At 39.8% G+C, this 20,643-nt stretch overlaps 3 protein-coding genes across 3 annotated transcripts; 1 reads left to right on the top strand and 2 right to left on the bottom strand.

The window, feature by feature from the left end:
* Window positions 1-572: 572 nt before the first annotated feature.
* LOC119008322 (extracellular calcium-sensing receptor-like) lies at window positions 573-5,774 on the top strand. Its single transcript, XM_037078454.1, has 9 exons — window positions 573-697; window positions 798-1,092; window positions 1,251-1,337; window positions 1,556-1,825; window positions 2,056-2,262; window positions 2,351-2,626; window positions 2,844-3,071; window positions 3,164-3,287; window positions 4,861-5,774. Exons 1-9 carry the CDS (start codon window positions 588-590, stop codon window positions 5,772-5,774), a joined length of 2,511 nt encoding a protein of 836 aa, XP_036934349.1. The 5' UTR covers window positions 573-587.
* Window positions 5,775-7,015: 1,241 nt separating this feature from the next.
* On the bottom strand, window positions 7,016-12,763 carry LOC119007621 (extracellular calcium-sensing receptor-like). The gene is made up of 8 exons (XM_037077411.1): window positions 12,651-12,763; window positions 11,987-12,281; window positions 11,581-11,870; window positions 11,083-11,378; window positions 10,528-10,733; window positions 10,187-10,408; window positions 7,996-8,119; window positions 7,016-7,920 (listed from the first exon to the last, which is right to left on the bottom strand). Exons 1-8 carry the CDS (start codon window positions 12,755-12,757, stop codon window positions 7,016-7,018), a joined length of 2,445 nt encoding a protein of 814 aa, XP_036933306.1. The 5' UTR covers window positions 12,758-12,763.
* A 1,399-nt stretch (window positions 12,764-14,162) lies between these two features.
* On the bottom strand, window positions 14,163-18,697 carry LOC119007340 (extracellular calcium-sensing receptor-like). The gene is made up of 7 exons (XM_037076948.1): window positions 18,422-18,697; window positions 17,855-18,144; window positions 17,140-17,435; window positions 16,594-16,799; window positions 16,277-16,498; window positions 15,137-15,260; window positions 14,163-15,061 (listed from the first exon to the last, which is right to left on the bottom strand). The coding sequence occupies exons 1-7, from the start codon at window positions 18,680-18,682 to the stop codon at window positions 14,163-14,165; spliced, it is 2,298 nt and encodes a 765-aa protein (XP_036932843.1). The 5' UTR covers window positions 18,683-18,697.
* Between the last annotated feature and the right edge of the window lie 1,946 nt (window positions 18,698-20,643).

The following is a 20,643-nucleotide window of genomic DNA, read 5'->3' as shown; positions in this document are numbered from 1 at the left end:
TTACATATTTTACTGTTGCATTCTGAAGAGGGAATCTTGAGTACGAGAACATATAGTACTAACTGGCATAAGTTCATATATATATATATATATATATATATATATATATATATATATATAGACTAGAAGGAAAAAGCTTAGTATAGTGCTACCACCTACTGGTCATCATATAGAAAAGCTACTCGGTATATTATGAAGTTGCATGCACACTTCTGGCTGAGTGGTACATGAGGTGCAAGAGGATATGGTGCAGTATTCTGGTAATAATAATTTAAAGAGCATTAATTGTATGTTATACTAACAGTTGGAGAATGTTTATTAGGTCATGCCTCTGAATCACCAATAAAAGTGGGTAGTGTAAAATATTATACAAATTGTGACGTAAATCGGGGAGGGGGGGTGCCATAGTCCTGAATATAAAATTAAGTGCAGTAGGTTTAGATAACAGATGTATGAGGGCAATCATGGTGCCATTCATTGACAGACACCTGTGTGTCTTGGTCCTGTTCTCCTCCTCGGTCTTACTGCCTGTATTTTCCTCTTTTTCCACATTTTGTAAATTACGGAGAAAGTTCCATCTAAATACTATGCGCAAGTCTGGTGATGTGATTCTGGGTGGGCTGTTTGAGGTCCACTACTCATCTATCTTCCCTGAGCTTTCGTTCACTTCTGAGCCACATCAGCCGAAGTGCCAAGGGTGAGTTTCACACGCACTGAGCGGAGAAGTGTGCTGAAAAGCATATGTGGTTTGTGAAATACTATTTGTCAGGTGTTAATGGTTATACTTTGTGTGTTAGCTTTGATATTCAAGGGTTCAGGCATGCTAACACCATGATCTTTGCTATTGAGGAGATCAACAGAAACTCCAACTTGCTACCTAATGTGACTTTGGGATACACCCTTTATGACAACTGTGGCACACTTGGCATTGCGTTTCGTGCTTCATTGTCACTGGTCAGTGGTCAAGAGGAGCAGTTTATTTTGGATGGGACCTGTGCAGGGAGTCCTCCAGTCCCGGGGATTGTGGGTGATTCATACTCAACTTTTACAATTGCCGTGTCAAGCGTGATTGGTTTATACAGATTGCCACTTGTAAGTTTCTTGCATTTTATCTTTTTCCACTTGCTAATAGAGAGTGATTCTGATGTGATCTTTTTTTTTTTTTTTTTTTTTTTTTTTTGCATATTTAACTGTTGAAAGTTGTTCAAAAGGTTCTACAAACGAGCTCAAGGTGTGGAATGTGTTCACAGGTGAGTTACTTTGCCACATGTCCCTGCCTGAGTGATCGGCAACGCTTTCCATCTTTCTTCAGGACCATCCCAAGTGATACTTTCCAGGTAATCTAAAGCAGCATAACTAGAAATGTCAAATGTGTGTAGCTGTATCATATATTACTACCCTGCAAGGAATGCAGAAGTGTAGTTCTGTTCACTCTCAAAAACAGTACAGTATAGATGCCACTGGTTAAGCTAATGAATGTGAAGAATTGTCTTCAAGAGTTTAATTTGTACATTTTAGCATGCACAGTAATTTTTTTCATGGTCTATTCATGTAGGTGCGTGCTATGATTCAGATAATGAAGCGTTTTGGCTGGACTTGGGCAGGTCTGCTGGTCAGTGATGATGACTATGGACTCCATGCTGCCCGCACCTTACAATCTGACCTGGCTCTCTCAGGTGTAGGATGTCTGTCCTACTCAGAGGTTTTACCCTGGGGAAATGACCCAGCTGAACTGAGGAGGATTGTGAATCTGATAAAAATATCCGCAGCCCGTGTGGTCATTGTGTTTGCACATGAGACTCACATGATTCACCTCATGGAGGAGGTAAGTAACTTAAAATAAAGTGATAACAGTGTTAAAGTATGTTCCTGGAATGATGGAATTCCATCAGTTTCTGGATTTGCAGAAGATGATTTGATATTATTTGTAAACTTTATACTTAATCACTGTAGAATAAAAGTAATTTTACCAACTGTTTAAGTGACAAATGCGTTGTATTCAGTTGATTGACACTGAACTGTGAACTAACATATTTAGTACAATGTAATGCACAGGTGGTGAGACAGAATGTGATAGGCCTGCAGTGGATGGCCAGTGAAGCTTGGGCATCAGTTTCTGTCCTCCAGACCCCTGACCTTATGCCGTACCTGGCTGGCACACTGGGCATTGCCATCCGTCGAGGAGAAATACCAGGGCTCAGGGAATCCCTCTTACGAATACTTCCTGAAAAAAACTACAACAGCAGCTATGGAAATAGCCTGGTGATGGCCTTTTTTTTTATCTCACTGTTGATAAGCAATGTAATGTCACGTCGTTGTCATTATTGAAATCATCATTTTCTTTCCTCAGCTGAACCAGTTTTGGGAATACACATTTCAGTGTAGATTCACACCACCTCCAGCAGGTTGGGTGGAGGCTGGGGGAGCATTGTGCTCTGGTGAGGAAAATCTAGAGGATGTGGAGAGTGAGTTGTTTGATGTTTCCGATCTCAGGCCAGAGTATAATGTGTACAAGGCTGTGTATGCTCTGGCCTACGCCCTTGATGACATGCTGCAGTGTGAGCCAGGCAGAGGGCCTTTCAGTGGGCACAGCTGTCGCAATTTGAAAGAGCTGGAGCCATGGCAGGTGTGATATCACTTTTCTAAACCCTGTAGGTGCCATGTGGTGCCAACAAAGTGTTTTTGTTTTCAAAACAAAATAGTACAAATACAGTACACAACTGCTCCTAATTTGATATGTATGACACAAAAGAACTGAATATCAACCACTACAAATTTTCAACAGTCTGTTTCTACTATTATACTATTTTTGTCTGTCTGTTTTTTTTCTCATCTATTTTTAGCTAGTACAGTATTTGCAAGAGGTCAATTTCACCACATCATTTGGTGATCAAGTATCATTTGATGCCAATGGGGACGCTTTACCAATCTACGATATCATGAGCTGGCAGTGGCTCCCTGATGGAAAAACTGAAGTTCTGAATGTAGGTGAGTTCAAGAGGTCAGCCTCCAAAGGTGAAGAACTCACAATTGATGAAGACAAAATCTTCTGGAACTTTGACTCAAAAAAGGTTATTTCTGATTTCCCAGTTACCTCATAGATAACTTGTTATAGCATTGTCAAGTTGTGTATGATAACAAATATGCATTTTTCTCCCTATAGCCACCCCGCTCAGTGTGCAGTGAGAGCTGTCCTCCAGGTACCCGCATGGCCAGAAAAAAAGGGGAACCTGTGTGCTGTTTTGACTGCATCCCTTGTTCTGAGGGGAAGATCAGTAATGAGACTGGTTAGTATTAAACTTTAAAGTTTCTAATTTGGAGATATACTATGATATAGTACTACATATTACATTATATATACTATATAATAGATCCCTCTTATTAACTGTTATTGGTGGGTCGATATTATCGGCCGATATTAGGATTTTTCCAAATGGTATCAGCATTTATAATGGCCAATAAATGAATATTTGAAAATTAAATAAAAACGGACAAAACACCCTCCAACAATATTATGAATGTTGCCATCCACCAGAGATTTCTCTACCACAGGTTGAGTCTATGCCACCTGATTGATGGACAGGACGGCCGATCTGAGATCTCTTCTTATACGGTCAAATGTGCTAACTACTGCAAAACACAAGTGAGCTAAGTGACCTGATTAGCAGCTTCAATTGATATCAACAAAAGAAGTGGTATTAAAAAACGGCATTTGTCAAACTACCATCGCTATTCCGAAGAAAGGGAATGTCGAGAGGCACTTTCGAAATGTTAAAAAGTACGACACCAACTCCCCGCTGATTAGCTGTTTGCCCGACCGATCAGTGGTTAGCTTCGTCGATTGGCTTTTAGCCTAGCAATGCTAACTTTCAAACCGATGTACTCAATACTCTGTGGGCTGTCCATCATTGCTTCATTGGTCCTCCCTCCACCACAACCTCAGGGTTTTCCGCCGCCTGGCTCCTTAGTCACTCTCCTCTGCTGCTGTGGTCTCCCCCGGCTTGCAGCAATGTTGGATGGTCGCTGCTCCGCCGTTGCTGGCGGCGTCTTCAGGTGTTCATCACAGGAGCTCCTAGACCTCTGCTGCCACTTCACCCCAGGCTCCATCACTGTGATTGGATCGCTTGGTTTATTCAGGCAGTACTATTCCCACCGTGCGGACTGACAGGCACTACATTTAGTCTTTGTTTTGTTTGTTTCACTTTGTTAAGTGCTAAGATGATAAAAGAGGCCTTCGTTGAGGTAGCTGACTCCTTGTTTCAGGATTTTAAAAACAAACCAGAAATATTATCATCAATCAAAGTTCTTCAGCTACCAAGAAGTACAGTTACACACCGCTGTGAATTAATGGCCGAGGATTTGACACAGCAACTTCGGAGAGACATCGCAGACTGTGAATGTTTCTCACTGCAATTAGACGAGTCTACAGACACCGGTGATACAGCCCAGATGTGCTTTTTTATTCGGATGGTGTCTACATATATGACTGCAAAATAGGAGCTATTAAAATTACTGCCTATGACAGAACACACACGGGGAGAGTTCATTTTTCAGTCATTCAAAAACTTTGACTAGAAAACCACCAGCTCCCGGTGTGTAAACTGTGTGCAGCATTGATGGCTGTTACATTTTGAAAGTAGCTTGCAAGCTAAAAAAATGTGGGCACCCCTGATCTACAACGTCTCTGCTGGCAACACATGCAACAAACCCTATAATACATTTTGGTGTTCCTCTGTTCTGTTGTGATAATAAAACAAACAAGTTTATTTTTATACTGCATTATCATATTATTATTATGCATTCCTTTATCAGTCGGGCTCTACTATATAATGAATCTCCACAACTCTCTTATTTTCATAGACTCCATGGAGTGCATCAGTTGTCCAGAGGACTTCTGGTCCAGCCCCCAGCGTGACCACTGTGTTCCTAAGAAAACAGAGTTCCTCTCTTACCATGAGCCTCTGGGTATCTGCTTAACAACAACATCATTGCTGGGGACATGTATTTGTGCTCTTGTTCTGGGTGTTTTTATCTGTTATCGCAGCACACCCATGGTACGTGCCAACAATTCAGAACTCAGTTTTCTGCTCTTAGCTTCACTCAAGCTTTGCTTCCTATGCTCACTGCTGTTTATTGGTCGTCCCAGACTGTGGACATGTCAGCTGAGACATGCAGCATTTGGGATCAGTTTTGTGCTTTGTGTCTCATGCATTCTGGTGAAAACCATGGTGGTTTTGGCTGTGTTTAAGGCCTCTAAACCAGGAGGTGCAGCTAGTCTGAAGTGGTTTGGTGCAATGCAGCAGAGAGGGACAGTTATTGTTCTCACTTCTATCCAGGCAGCAATTTGCACTGTGTGGATCGTCTCTGCCTCACCAGCCCCTTATAAAAACACTCAATACCACAATGACAAGATCGTTTATGAGTGCGTAGTTGGATCCACAGTTGGTTTTGCAGTGTTACTGGGCTATATTGGCTCACTAGCTATCCTAAGCTTCCTGTTAGCGTTTCTGGCTAGGAACCTTCCAGACAACTTTAATGAGGCCAAACTCATCACTTTCAGCATGCTGATCTTCTGTGCTGTGTGGGTGGCCTTTGTCCCTGCTTATGTCAACTCACCAGGAAAATATGCAGATGCAGTTGAGGTATTTGCCATCCTGGCCTCCAGTTTTGGCCTCTTATTGGCACTCTTTGGACCCAAGTGTTTCATAATCCTGTTAAGACCAGAGAAGAACACCAAGAAAGCAATCATGGGTCGAGGCACCACAAAGTCATAAAACATCACTTACTTTAATGCAGCACTGTTTTGCTCATGAGCACATATTTACATGCAAACACACTTATGAGAAAACATGAAACAAAACACCCCAGGTATCCCATCGACTGTAGTAAGATCTACTACACCAAATGTCTGAAAATATTCATAAACAGCAATGTTTTTTGTTTAACAACTCTCATGATCCTATGCTACTTCAGAACGTCATCAAACTCCATCTTTTGTTTTCATTGTTCTTACTGAGGGGAATTCAATTCTGTGTGTTTAATATATCTCTGTGTCTGTGTATTGGGAACTATTGAAATTCACTGTACATTTATAATTTTATTTTCCCTGTCAGACTGCTTTCATGTTCACAATGTAAAATTTTGACATGAATAGTAATTGAAAAAGTGAGAAAGTAAAATTGCTTAAATTGAGATTACAATGTTTCAACATTGTCTATTTTGAAAATCATAGATGCTGTTGGAGGTGCAACACATTTCAAAATGTCAAAACGGGAATCTGAAATCATGGTAGTCTCAAGCATCTTACTGTATGGATACAGGGACACATGTTCCTGGCTCCCTTTCATGTTGGCCTGCTATCATACTGACAATTTCTCTGTAAATTAGATTGAAGACTTGTACTTTAAAACCTACTTATATTTCTTTAATTTCACTGTCCAGATTGTAATAATTAGTTAGCTATGCTATAGCAGAGCACACACTAGTGGAGAGAAGTGTCAATCTTTCAGTCTACATGCCATCACACTATATCAAAGTATAATGAGTGTCATTATATATTGTTCAATGCTGGAAAGTAAACATGGACTTTTCTACAATTGCTGCATACTTTAAAATGTTTTTCAGTGGCATGGAAGGACAGGCGTTTACACAGTTCATGGCAATACATTTTTGGTAGTATAACCAGCTTATCTTTATACTATACTGTCAGTAAAATTCTATTACTGATCTCATGATTCTTGATCACATATTGTTTTCAGTCAGAAAGACTAAATTCAAATTTTCAAATTCAAACTATTTTATCAAAATCTAAAGAATTCAGTACTGCATACTTTTGCTATGAATTTTGACATAATTTATGAAATTAATGTTTGATTTATTTTAAGCACATTATGAAAAACACTTGTAAAATGAGACAACTATCGCATTTAAATTATATTCACAAATGAGAATCAAGAAGTAAAGATTTCAAAGTAAAAAACATTGTGAGTGTGTACTATCTTAACCTCATCCAAAATTAGGATTTGTTTTTATTCATCAAATGCTTCTTGGTGTTCCTCTCTGGTTTAAACAATATTATGTAACACTTTGGAGCAAATATACACAGTATCAGTCCAAAACTGGAGGCCAGAATAGCAAATATCTCCACAGCCACAGTAAATTTCCCAGGAGAGCTGACATATGCTGGGATAAAGGTGATCCAGACTGCACAGAATATCAGCATGCTGAAGGTGATCATCTTGGCTTCATTGAAATTATCAGGTAGTTTCCGAGCTAGGACAGCTAACACAAAGCAAAAGACAGCCAGTAGGCCTATGTACCCAAGTACAACCCAGAACCCAGCAGCTGATCCTAATGCACACTCCAAGATGATTCTTTCCTTGTATAAAGTTAGGTTTTTAATTGGAAAAGGGGGACTGAGACCCAACCACGTAATACATATTAAAATTTGAATAAATGTGAAAGACACTACAGTCATCCTTTGCTGTAGAGGGCCGAACCATTTCATAACATTACTACCTGGGAGTGTAGCTCTGAAGGCCATCAACACTACTATAGTTTTCCCAAGGACACAAGAGATACAGAGGACGAAGGTGATCCCAAATGCTGTGTGGCGCAGCATGCAGGACCAATCAGAAGGTGCTCCAATGAAAGTCAATGAACATAAGAAACACAGAGTCAGAGAGAAGAGCAGCAGGAAGCTCAGCTCAGAGTTATTGGCCCTGACAATTGGGGATGTCCTGTGATGAAAGAACACAGCTGCTGTTATGATGGCAAGACAGGCACCACCAACTGAGAATGCAGCCAGGATGATTCCAAGGACCTCGTCAAAGGAGAGAAACTCTACAGGCTTGGGGAAACAAGTGTCTCTCTCTTCATTAGGCCAGAACTCCTTGGGGCAAGGGAAACAATCAGGGGAGTCTGAAACAATGAATCAGAATAGGCTTTTAGCAGTCATATACATGATGTTTTAGATATGCATTGGAAAGAAAATACCTGTAGCATTGCTAATTTCTCCCTCAGGACATGGTAAACAATCATAACAGCAGATGGGTTTTCCTTTTTGCAGCACTTTACGTGTTCCTGGAGGACAGCTGTCACTGCAAACTGACACAGGTACCTGGTACATAGATACAAAAATCTCTTACATAGTCAGGTGTGGTATGAGGCTCTTAGAGAATAACAAAGATCTTAAGATTTTTTGTGCAATATGAAACAGGCATTTTGCCTATAGCTTTCCAATCACACACATATCTGCCCACATTAAAACTGGAAGTGCATACCTAGCCAATAAGCGATTGGTTACCAAATATCTGTGTAACAGTATACCATTCCATGTCAGGCATTTCTTTTCTCCTAGAATGACGTCACCACTTCAGGTAGGTTCTTCATTGCCCATTGTATCTCACCAACATCACCATTGCTAAACTAATTTCATCTTTGCTTCAAGTGCCTGGGAAGGGACCACATGGAGGAAGGTGTTTGACAGTCGCTTAACTCTGTGGACTGCAGAGTGCTCTGCAGAGTGCTTTCTTCAGTTTCAATATTTGATGTGATAAAAAGCCTAGCCCTTGACACTAGCTGATGACTCTTCACTGCTCCCATCCCTGGTTACCTCTGCTGATATGATGCCGGCTCCTCTGTTTGCAGAGGAGGACAACATCAGCACCCAGTACATGAGCAAGTGGCAGTAACCCAATGCTACCGTCTGTTCGCCAGGACTTCCTGAAAGTCATTGTGATGGAGCGAATCGGGCTGTCTCTGCTTCCACCACTCCCATGAAGCCGGAAAACCAACTCCAAGGTTCTTTTGGCCTGGCTCGCAAGACCCAGGCCTCCTTCTTCTACCAGTGATCTAGCAGATCATTGCAGCATTCTGGGGAGAGCAGCTGTAGACAAGGGTGCCTGCTGTGGGATTTGTGGATTTTCTAACGGTGAAAGGATGCACAGAGGCAACTGCCTGGGGCATAGGCCCCCTCACTCAGGCACTTGCTGCCCTCCTCATTCCTCAGCCAGCCCGATGGTCAAGGATAATGCCGGAAAGGAACACAATATTTTGACAAAATACTTCGCTGTGTGAGCTGGTGGCCACCATGACCAACAATCTGAATATCGGGTCAGACCAGTCACATGATCACATCAAACCATTTGTCAGATGACTGAAATTACCTGTTGGAGCTCCTGTCACCCTGAAAGGAATCTTATGCTCCATGTCGTTTGTCACTGCAGGTGACAGACGAATGGCTGGAAGAAAAGAAGGCACAGCTGAGCTGTCAGCCATCAATGCAGCTCTATCTCATCATAGAAGAGACAAGATGTAGTGTTGCAACACATAGTTGTACAGCCACAGCGTCAACTTTTGCAGTCCCTCAAAGCATCCTTGAAGATATACCACAGGGCCACCCTACTACTGAAAAGTCTGGGACGGCTTACACCATTGCTGAAGGGGTTCTTGGAGGGCTCATGCACAGAATAGCAATAAGACCTCTTGAGAGCCATTGGTGCCAAAGTGACGGTAAGGGCCGCACATACAGCCCACATACAGCCCACATACAGCCTATACCCTTGCCTCCTCTCCTAAAGTAGATTTAGATAACCAACATGCCACTATAGTGATGATGATTACATTATGGCGCTATAACTGTAAATGAGCATTATGTAAGAAAACACATCACGTTCATTACATTGACATTAAAAAGTATATCTGCCCCTCCTTTATGCTTGATGACGCTTCGCTACTGCAGTGCAGCTCCTGCCTGCCAAGTCTGTTTATGTGGTTTGCCTTTGATTATTATCAAAAACTGATGACATGATTTTCCTTTTGCCCTGTTGAAAGAGCAAAAAAGGTAAGAGAGGGAAAGAGGGGTGGCATTTACAGGTCTATTTTTGCTATGCATCACAGCCCAGTTGAGGGCTCCACCTGTGCCGAAAGACCTAGTGTTACAATATTGTACCCTACCCTGGTAAAATTACATTTTATTTGGAATATACTGTATACAATATACTGTATACTTGTTTAAACATTCAAAATCTACTGTAACTTTGGAAGACACCTATTTGATTTGTTCTCCCTCTGCTGAACTGTCTTACAATAACAATTACAGCAACAAAAACCTTGTTGAGTGCACACGTCATTCACTATAAGAACACAAATTTAAAAGTTCAGTTATTTAATGTATGCTACTTACTTGTGTGCCACCCTCAACCCAGGTGAGGTTCCTGTTGATAAGGAACTCCTGACCCTCTGGCAGTGATGCATCATAGCGTCCTACTGTCACCAACTGATTGCTGCCACTCTTACTTTTTTTCCAGTTAACCAGCTCATATGTAGCCACAGGATCCCCATTGGCATCAAATGACACATCATAACCATTTTTGGAAAATTGTAATTTCTTCAGTTGAGTAAGAACCTGTGAGAATGCATTAAGTAAAAGAATGATATAGTGAAAATAAATAATTCACAAAATGTATATTTTAAGCAAAAATAGTTAATTAACATCATTAAGATAACTTAATGACTTTTACAGACCTGTTTGGACTCAATCTTGGCGTATTTGTCACAGTGAGTTGTAGAATTTGTGTCCTGACACACTGCATTATGAATGGCATGTGCTATTGCATAAACAGCCTTATATACCATATTGGTGATTCGTAGCTGAGATACGTCACTGTATGGGTCTTGGAGAGTTTGTATGTCTTCAGTTCCATCACACACACTCTTGTTCATGGTTGGACCTGAAAACATGAAATAAACATATATTCTGAAACCATTATCAGTGTAGTAGTACAGTAAGCTAAATTCTAAAAATGTACATTCTTCTGTTAAGTACTTAAATGGTCTTGTTGTGGAACCCCTGCAGCCAAGTTCAAGCAAAATTTTCAATAAAACAGCAGATGGCTAAAACTTGACCTGACATCATCCAGTGTTATTATTTACAGAGTTGCAATTTATGTCCACAGCATTGTTAATTCAATCATTATATTTCCCTTTATAAAAATCTATGGGTTGACTTTAAAGAAGTTGCATGGGATGGGAGGATCCAGTGGACTTAATGTTGTATAAATATCAATATAACTTTCCTACCTTTTTCTAGCCTGCAGTTGAATGCATCCTCCCAGAATTCAGTAAGCACTGGAGAGGCAGCCACTTTAGTGGGAGAGAGATCCAGCAAGAATTCTCTCAAACCTGGGATGACAGATTGCTGAATGCCAAATCCAATGGCTCCAGCACATATGCTAAAGCTCAGCATGTCTGGGCTAGTTACCCAGGCCTCACTGCCCATCCACTGGCGAGGCGGAGAACGCTTGAGTGACAACTCCTTGAGCAGGATCCTCATGTCTCCTGAGGCTGCAAATGCCACAACAACCATAGCAGTTGACCTGGGGAGACATTACAGTGCATTATATTATCAAGACAAGCACCAAATAAACAATCATTGACACAAACATGAAATTATCCTTTTAAATAGGAATGAAGATACACATTAATGAACCTGGGAGAAATCAACATGCTATTTTTTTTTTCCTTTATATATGTTTTATTGTGAGCACAAGATGCAAATTCAATCAGTTATTTAGAAACCTGTGGATAATGTCAGCTACTTTCTGGATCCTGCTATGTGGATGGGTCCGATAGAAAGATACAGAGTATTCCACACAGATCCCCTCCTTCTGTGCTGCATCCAGGAATGAGGCCATGCCATTATTGCCATAGTCTGAATCCGAACGGACAGCACCTATCCAAGTCCAGCCAAAGTGTTTTACCAGCTTGGCCAGCGCGTCAGCCTGGAACTGGTCACTGGGGATTGTTCTGAAGAAACTCGGGTACTGCTGCTTATCAGACAGGCATGCACAAGTGGCAAAGTGACTCACCTAAGGCAATACAACAGTGTAATTGTGTAATGGCACAGACAAAAAAAAAAAAAAAAAAAAAAAAACAGCATTGGCCCATATTAAACACACAACGTTTGCCAGAATCAAAAATATACCTGAGGAATGTTAAAGGACCCAATGATGCGTGCCATGCTGATTGATGGTGTTGACCCGGACTCACCAACAATAGCCATCACCACACCGGATTGCGAGCAGTTATTGCCTGTGTAAAACACTGGTTCCAGTCCATTTGAAAGCTGGAATGCCACATGCATTGTCAGAGGCACTGAGGCACAGGAGTCATAGATCTGATAACCAAGTTTGATGCCTGGCAGCAGCTCTGTACTGTTATTAATCTCCTCAATGGCGAAGACCATTGCACGTGAGAAGCGCAGCTCACGGGACTCAATTCTGCACACACAAAATCCTATCACTGTTCAAATTTACATTGTTTACAACTGCAACTGAAAATACACAATAAAGAATAATTTTAAGCTATGGATGATAACTCATACCGCTCTATTCATAGGAATTTGAATATACGAAACAACAATAGTCTTGAACACTTTGTGAAGCTTATATTTTCAGTTAAGAAACATACTATGATGTGATTATATTAATTTTGATTTACATGGCCAAATACTCATTTGGCATCTAATGTAACAAAAAAGAGAAACATTGCATAACAGGTTTGCACAAGTGTATGCACATCATAAAAATCAAAACATTTTTACCCTCCACATCACCAACATCTGCTTATCCAACACTTCTCTTACTAACCTCCCTGTGCACTTTAGTGGCTCAGGCTCGGTGGTGTAGTCATTTTTTACTGTATGCATGTAGGTGTGTATGGAGAAAACACCCCCGATAGCATAGTCACCATCCATTGAGAAAGCAGGTAGACGAGTGGTACCCAGGAGTTTACAATTTACATATAAGGCCTCAGTGCTGACTCCAGCACCAGTCCTTTCTTCTGTGAGCTCAACCCTTTGTTTCAGAGCTGAGTTCAGCTCACAAAAACTCAGAAACAGGATCAGGCCAACAAGGAGGGCTGAGACCTTCATCTCTCAAGTGTCTGTATGTAGACTGACTGTACATGTCTTTCCCCTGGTATATATAGATTATCAGACAAGATCTTCCCTCCTTCTCCTGTACATCAGCCTATTATAGATCAGAAGGACTATGCCCTTGCCCAATGGTCTCTGATTAACCTTTATCCAAGTCTTTTCTATAGTTTCTAAGTGTTTCTATCTTGTTTCTTTTCATCTAAAGTTGCCATTGTGAACACCAGATATCTTCCTAATATTGTCTACACCCGTCCTGCTTTCTTCCAGCTTATATTACAGTTACACCTCATGAATACACACTGGAGTCTAACATAAAGATGAAAAGTGTTCAGATAAATGCCATAAACTCAAATGTATGGAAACTGAGAATGGCTGTTGGTGCCTATGCCACCGAGAATTATTTTGGTTGTAGCATATACAGAGCAGTAATACACCCAATTTAAGTTGACCACTATTGTTTCATTCTGCCCTTACTACACTATTCACTATGGATGAGTAAAGCATGTTTAGCTTCTTAAACTATTATTAAAATTGTAATAAATTTGAAAATGTTATTATTAAAAAAAGCTCTTTTCAGAAGTGTTTAAAATGTCTATTTTAATAAAAATCTAACTTCCCTTAGTTGTTGGAAAATACAATTGGTCCACAACATACAGCCATACATGTTCAAAATTAAGATTATGACAGCCTATACAACGAGCTAAATGCATAAAACTGTCTAAAATGGCATCATTTCCAAGTTAAGGCCTAAGAAAATCTTTATAAGTTGTATATTACTGGGTTTGAAATTTCAATTGCTGCATGAATATCTATGAAAGCACTCACTGGTTATTGTGGGCTCCAGGGAGGTCACAGGAGATTTTATCAGGTCAAATTAAATGTCACGTGTGGTGGTAAAGCTAATGTGTATTTTCATTTTAATATGCTTTCTATTAGCTCAGTCATTCTGTACCAAACTAGCATTCTCATTATTTAAAATGCTATTCAGTCATGCAAAAACATTCTTAAAATGGCAATGATTTAATAAACACTGCTGAGGACTCAATACCATGCATTTTGTTTGGAATATTTATTTAGAATAGGATGAAAAGTACACTAAATTGTAAGACAATAGCATTAAAATGACCTTCAGTGAAAACAAACTAGTTAGAGACTGTGCTGACTGCACAGCATAAGCCTTATATGTGGCCATTTTAACTATTTCGAAACCTCAGGTGTTGAAGGATTAATTTTTGTTCATTAATTGTTTTTTGGTGTTTTTCTCCGGCTTAAACAATATGATGTAACACTTTGGAGCAAATATACACAGTATCAGCCCAAAACTAGAGGCCAGAATGGCAAATATCTCCACAGCCACAGTAAATTTCCCAGGAGAGCTGACATATGCTGGGATAAAGGTGATCCAGACTGCACAGAATATTAGCATGCTGAAGGTGATCAGCTTGGCTTCATTGAAATTATCAGGTAGTTTCCGAGCTAGGACAGCTAACACAAAGCAAAAGACAGCCAGTAGACCAATGTACCCAAGCACAACCCAGAACCCAATAGCTGAGCCTAATGCACACTCCAGGATGATTCTTTCCTTGTATAAAATTAGGTTTTTAATTGGAAAAGGGGGACTGAGACCCAACCAAATAGCACATATTAAAACTTGAATAAATGTGAAAGACACTACAGTCATCCTTTGCTGTGGAGGACCAAACCATTTCATAACATTACTACCTGGGAGTGTTGCCTTAAAGGCCATTAATACAACTATAGTTTTTCCAAGAACGCATGAAATGCAGAGGACAAAGGTGATCCCAAACGCTGTGTGGCGCAGCATGCAGGACCACTTAGAGGGCACTCCAATGAAAGTTAATGAACATAAGAAACACAGAGTCAAGGAGAAGAGCAGCAGGAAGCTCAGCTCAGAGTTGTTGGCCCTGACAATCGGGGATGTCCTGTAACAAAAGAAGACGGCCGCAATTAAAATTGCAAGACAGGCACCACCAACTGAGAATACAGCCAGGATGATTCCTAGGACCTCGTCAAAGGAAAGAAACTCTACAGGTTTTGGGTAACAAGTATCTCTCTCTGCATTTGACCACAGCTCCTCAGGGCAAGGGAAACAATCAGGTGAATCTGAAACAAAACAGAACAGGGTTTTCAGCAGTCACAGATCTGATGTTGTACATATGCATTGAAAAAATATAATACCTGTTGCATTGCTAATCTCTCCTTCCGGACATGGAATACAATCATAACAGCAGATGGGTTTTCCTTTCTGTAGTACTTTACGAGTTCCTGGAGGACAACTGTCACTGCACACTGACACAGGCACCTGATCCATAGAAACAAGTAAACTCACACATACTATACACCTCTGAGGAATATAGCATGGGTTCATTATTTCAATATCTATCTATCTATCTATCTATCTATCTATCTATCTATCTATCTATCTATCTATCTATCTATCTATCTATCTATCTATCTATCTATCTCTTAAAGTGAAACTCTCGCCAAAAAGCAACCAAGGCTTTATTTGTGAGTGTATATGAGTCAAACCTTCATATAAAAGCATAATTACGATAAAAGAGGCACTTTAAAGATTTACCATAGTTTCGTTTTCGGTAATATGAATTGTTCAAAAACCTTCTTTTTAGTAAACTCTGTGTCCACAAACAATGTTCGCAATGCTCATGCTCGTGTGTAAAGACCCTGTGATACTACGTGCAAAGTTTCATGTTGTGTCGAGCCTTCTCAGTGTTTCAAAAATAGTGATTTTGCTACTAGTGTAAGAGTGCCCCAGCACTCCATTGAAAATTAGCTTGCCCAAAAACGAAACTATGGTAAATCTTAAAAGTGCCTCTTTCCTCATAGTTATGCTTTTAAATGAAAGTTTGACTCATACATTCTCAAATAAAGCCTTGGTTGCTTTTTTTCGAGAGTTTCACTTCAAATATTTATTGTTGTCTTTCAATAATGCACACCAGTTTGCCACGAGAAATTGTGTATGCATACGTCTCTCAGGGATTGATTACCAAGTATGTATATAACAGTATCCAAAGCAATGAATGGTGTCACTCCTTGTAATTTGAAAGGCCTCAGAGCAGAGAATATGTGCAAGTGTGTGTCACTGAGAAAGCATTTGCGCATACAGCAACAGTATGGAATGTTATGTAGTTTCTGCGTTATTATGAAGTGAAAAACATTTTCTCAAAATGAGACGTGGTGCAGCAAATTAGATTATGGTGGGACATCAGTGTCTTGTTAATTAATGGGAAACACTGATTAACTTTATGATCACAAATTTGAAATTTGAATATTTTAAATGACTGCTTGTTTGCTCCTTACCTGTGTGCCACCTTCTACCCATGTGATGTTTCTGTTGATGCTGAACTCCTGACCCTCCTGCAGTGATGCATCATAATGCCCCACCGTCACCATTTCAATGCTGCCACTCTCACTTTTTTGCCAGTTCACCAGCTCATATCTGGCCACAGGATCCCCATTGGCATCAAATGACACATCATAACCATTTTTGGAAAAATGTAATTTCTTCAGCTGAGTAAGAACCTGTGAGGATGCATGAAAGTACCAGAATGATGGCGAGAAAATACATAATTCAGCTAACGTATATATTAGCGAAAACAGGAATCACTTTTACTGACCTGTTTTGACTCAATCCTGGTTAATTTGTCACACCGAGTTTTAGAAATTGTGTCCTCACACATTGCATTATGAATGGCATGAGCTATTGCATAAACAGCTTTATATACCATATTAGTGATGCGGAGCTGAGATGTGTCAGTGTACGGGTCCTGGAGAATCTTTATGTCTTCAGTTCCATCACACACACTGTTGCTTATGGTTGCACCTGAAAACACTGAAAATATGAATGCAGTGAAATCACTGTCAGTAAAATAGTACCGTACAGATACATGCTAGTAATTTATGTACTTGTGTTCAGGACTTAAATGTTAGTATCATGAGCCCACTACAGACAAGTTAATATGAAATCTTCCGCAAAACATTTCAAGTCCCAAACTTGACCTGACATCATGTTATTAGATCATTGACATAGAGATACACCTTCTGTATGCATCTCTGTCAATGCCTTATCATTGTTATTGTTCAACCCTTACATTTCCCTTTAGAGGCTGGGAGGTTCCATTGGATTCAATTGTAAATGTCATTTAAAAATAGGTACAACTTACCTTTTCCCAGCCTGCAGTTGAACACATCCTCCCAGAACTCAGTGAGCAATGGAGAGGCAGACACTTTAGTAGGAGAGAGATCCAGCAAGAATTCTCTCAAACCTGGGATGACAGATTGCTGAATGCCAAACCCAATGGCTCCAGCACATATGCTAAAGCTCAGCATGTCTGGGTTAGTTACCCAGTCCTCACTTCCTATCCATTGGCGAGGTGGAGAAGGCCTGTGTGACAACTCCTTGAGCAGGATCCTCATGTCTCCTGAGGCAACAAATGCCACAACAACCATAGCAGTTGACCTGGGGAGACATTACAGTGCATTATATTACACCAATAGAAGAGATAACACACAGGCACAGACACACACACACACACACACACACACACACACACACACACACACACACACACACACACACAAACAAAATTAACAGTATCAGTGACACAAACATGAAATTACCCTTTTGAATAAGTATAAATATGAATATTCTGAAGAAAGTATTTTCATATTTTTACCATATTAGTAAAATTATCTTACACCGTCACAACATTCTTATCATGTATCATGTATCTCTCTCTCTCCCTATATATATATATATATATATATATACACACAAATTTAGTTGAAGGTTTTTCAAATCTAATTGAAGATTTTTTTTGCAGTGTTTCTTTGTGTATTATGAGCAAAAGTTACAAAATCAATCAGTGATTTAGAAACCTGCGAATAACTTCAGCTACTCTCTGGATCCTGCTACGTGGGTGGGTCCGATAGAAAGATTCAGAGTATTCCACACAGATCCCCTCCTTCTGTGCTGCCTGTAGGAAAGATGCCATGCCATTATTTCCATAGTCTGAATCCGAACGGACAGCACCTATCCAAGTCCAGCCAAAGTGTTTCACCAGCTTGGCCAGAGCGTCAGCCTGGAACTGGTCACTGGGGATTGTTCTGAAGAAACTTGGATACTGCTGCTTATCAGACAGGCATGCACACGTGGCAAAGTGGCTCACCTAAGGCGATACAACAGTGTAATTAATTAATGGCACAGACATAGAAAATAAGCATTGGCCCATATTTAACACACAAAGTTTGTGAGAATTAAAATTTTTTACCTGATTTGCCTGTTTTTTTTTTGTTTTTGTTTTTTTTGTTTTTTTTTTGTTTGTTTGTTTGGCTTATTGATTTTTTGTATGTCACTTGTGAAAGATGTTTGCTTTTCGTGTCCTTGTGTTTTGTATTTATTGTTTGAATTTAATAATTCAAAAAAAATAAATAAATAAAATTTACCTGAGGAATGTTAAAGGACCCAATGATGCGTGCCATGCTGATTGATGGAGTAGAACCAGACTCACCAACAATAGCCATCACCACACCAGATTGCGAGCAGTTTTTGCCTGTGTAAAACACTGGTTCCAGCCCATTTGACAGTTGGAATGCCAAAAGCATCGTCATAGGCACTGAGGCACAGGAGTCATGGATCTGATAACCAAGTTTGATGCCTGGCAGCAGCTCTGTACTGTTGTTAATCTCCTCGATGGCGAAGACCATTGCACGTGAGAAGCGCAGTTCACGAGACTCAATTCTGCACACAGAATATCTCATCAGTGTTTGAATTTACATGATTAAGACAATTCACCATTTCAACAGAGAACACACAATAAAGAACTTCAACTCAGAGTTATAGATGGTAACTGACAGCTGAACTGCTGTATTAAAGGGAATTTCAATGCATGGGATGAATAAAGTCCACTAAATTTAAAGTCTTAATTGCTTAAAACCCACAAGTATTTATAAAATCTTTAAGAACATCTGTATTTTGAGTTCAGAAACACATCATAATGCTCAATGTAATTTATATGGCCAAATACTCATTTGGCATCTAATGTAACACAAAAGAGAAATTCTGCTCTCAAAAGCTTTCAACATTGCATCAAAGTTTTGTACAACTGTAAGCACAGCATACAAATCAATACATTTATATACTCACACTGTCTAAAATCCACACATCTAACTCTTGTCCCACTTACTAACCTCCCTGTGCACTTCAGTGGCCCAGGCTCGGTGGTGTAGTTATGTTTTACTGTATGCACGTAGGTGTGTATGGAGAAAACACCCCCGATAACGTAGTCACCATCCAATGAGAATGCAGGTAGACGAGTGGTACCCTGGAGTTTACATTTCACAGGCGATGCCTCAGTGCTGACTCCAGCACCAGTCCTTTCTTCTGTGAGCTCAACCCTTTCTTTCAGAGCTGAGTTCAGCTCACACAAACTCAGAGACAGGATCAGGCCAACAAGGAGGGTTGAGACTGTCATCTCTCAAATGTCTTTATGTAGAGCAACTGTATGTGTGTCTTCACTGGTTTATATAGATTATCAGACAAGAGATTTGTCCTTCTCCTGTGCGTCAGCCTGAAATAGATCAGAAGGAAGATGCTCTTACCTAATGGCCTTTAATGGACTTAAGTCTTTTCTATAGCTTTTAGGTTTCCCTCTCTCGTTTCTCTTCATGCAAATTTACCATTGTAAACACAAACTATCTATAGCTTGCTGTCTTTCAGCTCATAGTTCAGTTATATCTTGTGAATATTAAAACATTTTTTGTTTGTTTTTGGTTTAATCTAGTTTCAAACACAACATATTGGAAAGCTATCACAAAACTATCCCGTGAGATCCCCTTTGAAGTTTAGTTGCACTGTAATATGCTGATTCATTCAGAGCACAAGTGTTAAAATAAATGTCATAGGCTCAAATCTATGGATGCAGAGGATGGGAGAGAATTATTTTGGAGGTAGCATATACTGACCAGCATGTCACTGTTCAGCATGCTACAACTAAAATTATTTGATTTATAATCTGTTTTAAATTGACTTGGCCTATTGCTTAATTATTACCTGACTGCAATGTACACTATGTATGACTAAAGCATTGTCAGCTTCTTAAACTATTAATAAAAATAGCCGCAAGCATAGAGTAACAGAAGCAATTTCAGTGGTGTCAAACTGATCCAGTAAAGGGCCGCTGTGGCTGCAGGTTTTCATTCCAACCAAGCAAGAACACACCTGATCCAAATCAGGTGTGTTCTTACTTGGTTGGCTGATTGGTTGGCTGATCCAAATCAGATGTGTTCTTGCTTGGTTGGAATGAAGACCTGCAGCCACAGCGGCCCTTTACTGGATCAGTTTGACACATGTGAATTTTAACTCATGAAAATTCTTTATTTCCTTAGTTACACTAACTTTATGTATTTACAATAGTCATGAAAGTGCTTAGCTGTAAAATAAATACATAAATAAATAATGATAATAATAAAAGAATAAATAAATGAATAAAACAAAAAGTCATTACAGTACAAATAACAAAGAACAAAACCCTTAAAACTGTAAATTGTTAGATTTGAAATTTAAATATTAATATTTATTATATATTAATGGCTACATTAAAGCATACATGATCACTCATTAGTTGTTGTGGGCTCCAGGTAGGGTGAATAAACTTTTGTTCGGTCAA

The sequence above is a fragment of the Acanthopagrus latus genome, chromosome 2 (genome assembly GCF_904848185.1).
Source record: "Acanthopagrus latus isolate v.2019 chromosome 2, fAcaLat1.1, whole genome shotgun sequence".
Classification (NCBI taxonomy): domain Eukaryota; kingdom Metazoa; phylum Chordata; class Actinopteri; order Spariformes; family Sparidae; genus Acanthopagrus; species Acanthopagrus latus.
The sequence above is the reverse complement of the archived record's forward strand: the minus strand, read 5'-3'. Positions and strand labels throughout refer to the sequence as shown.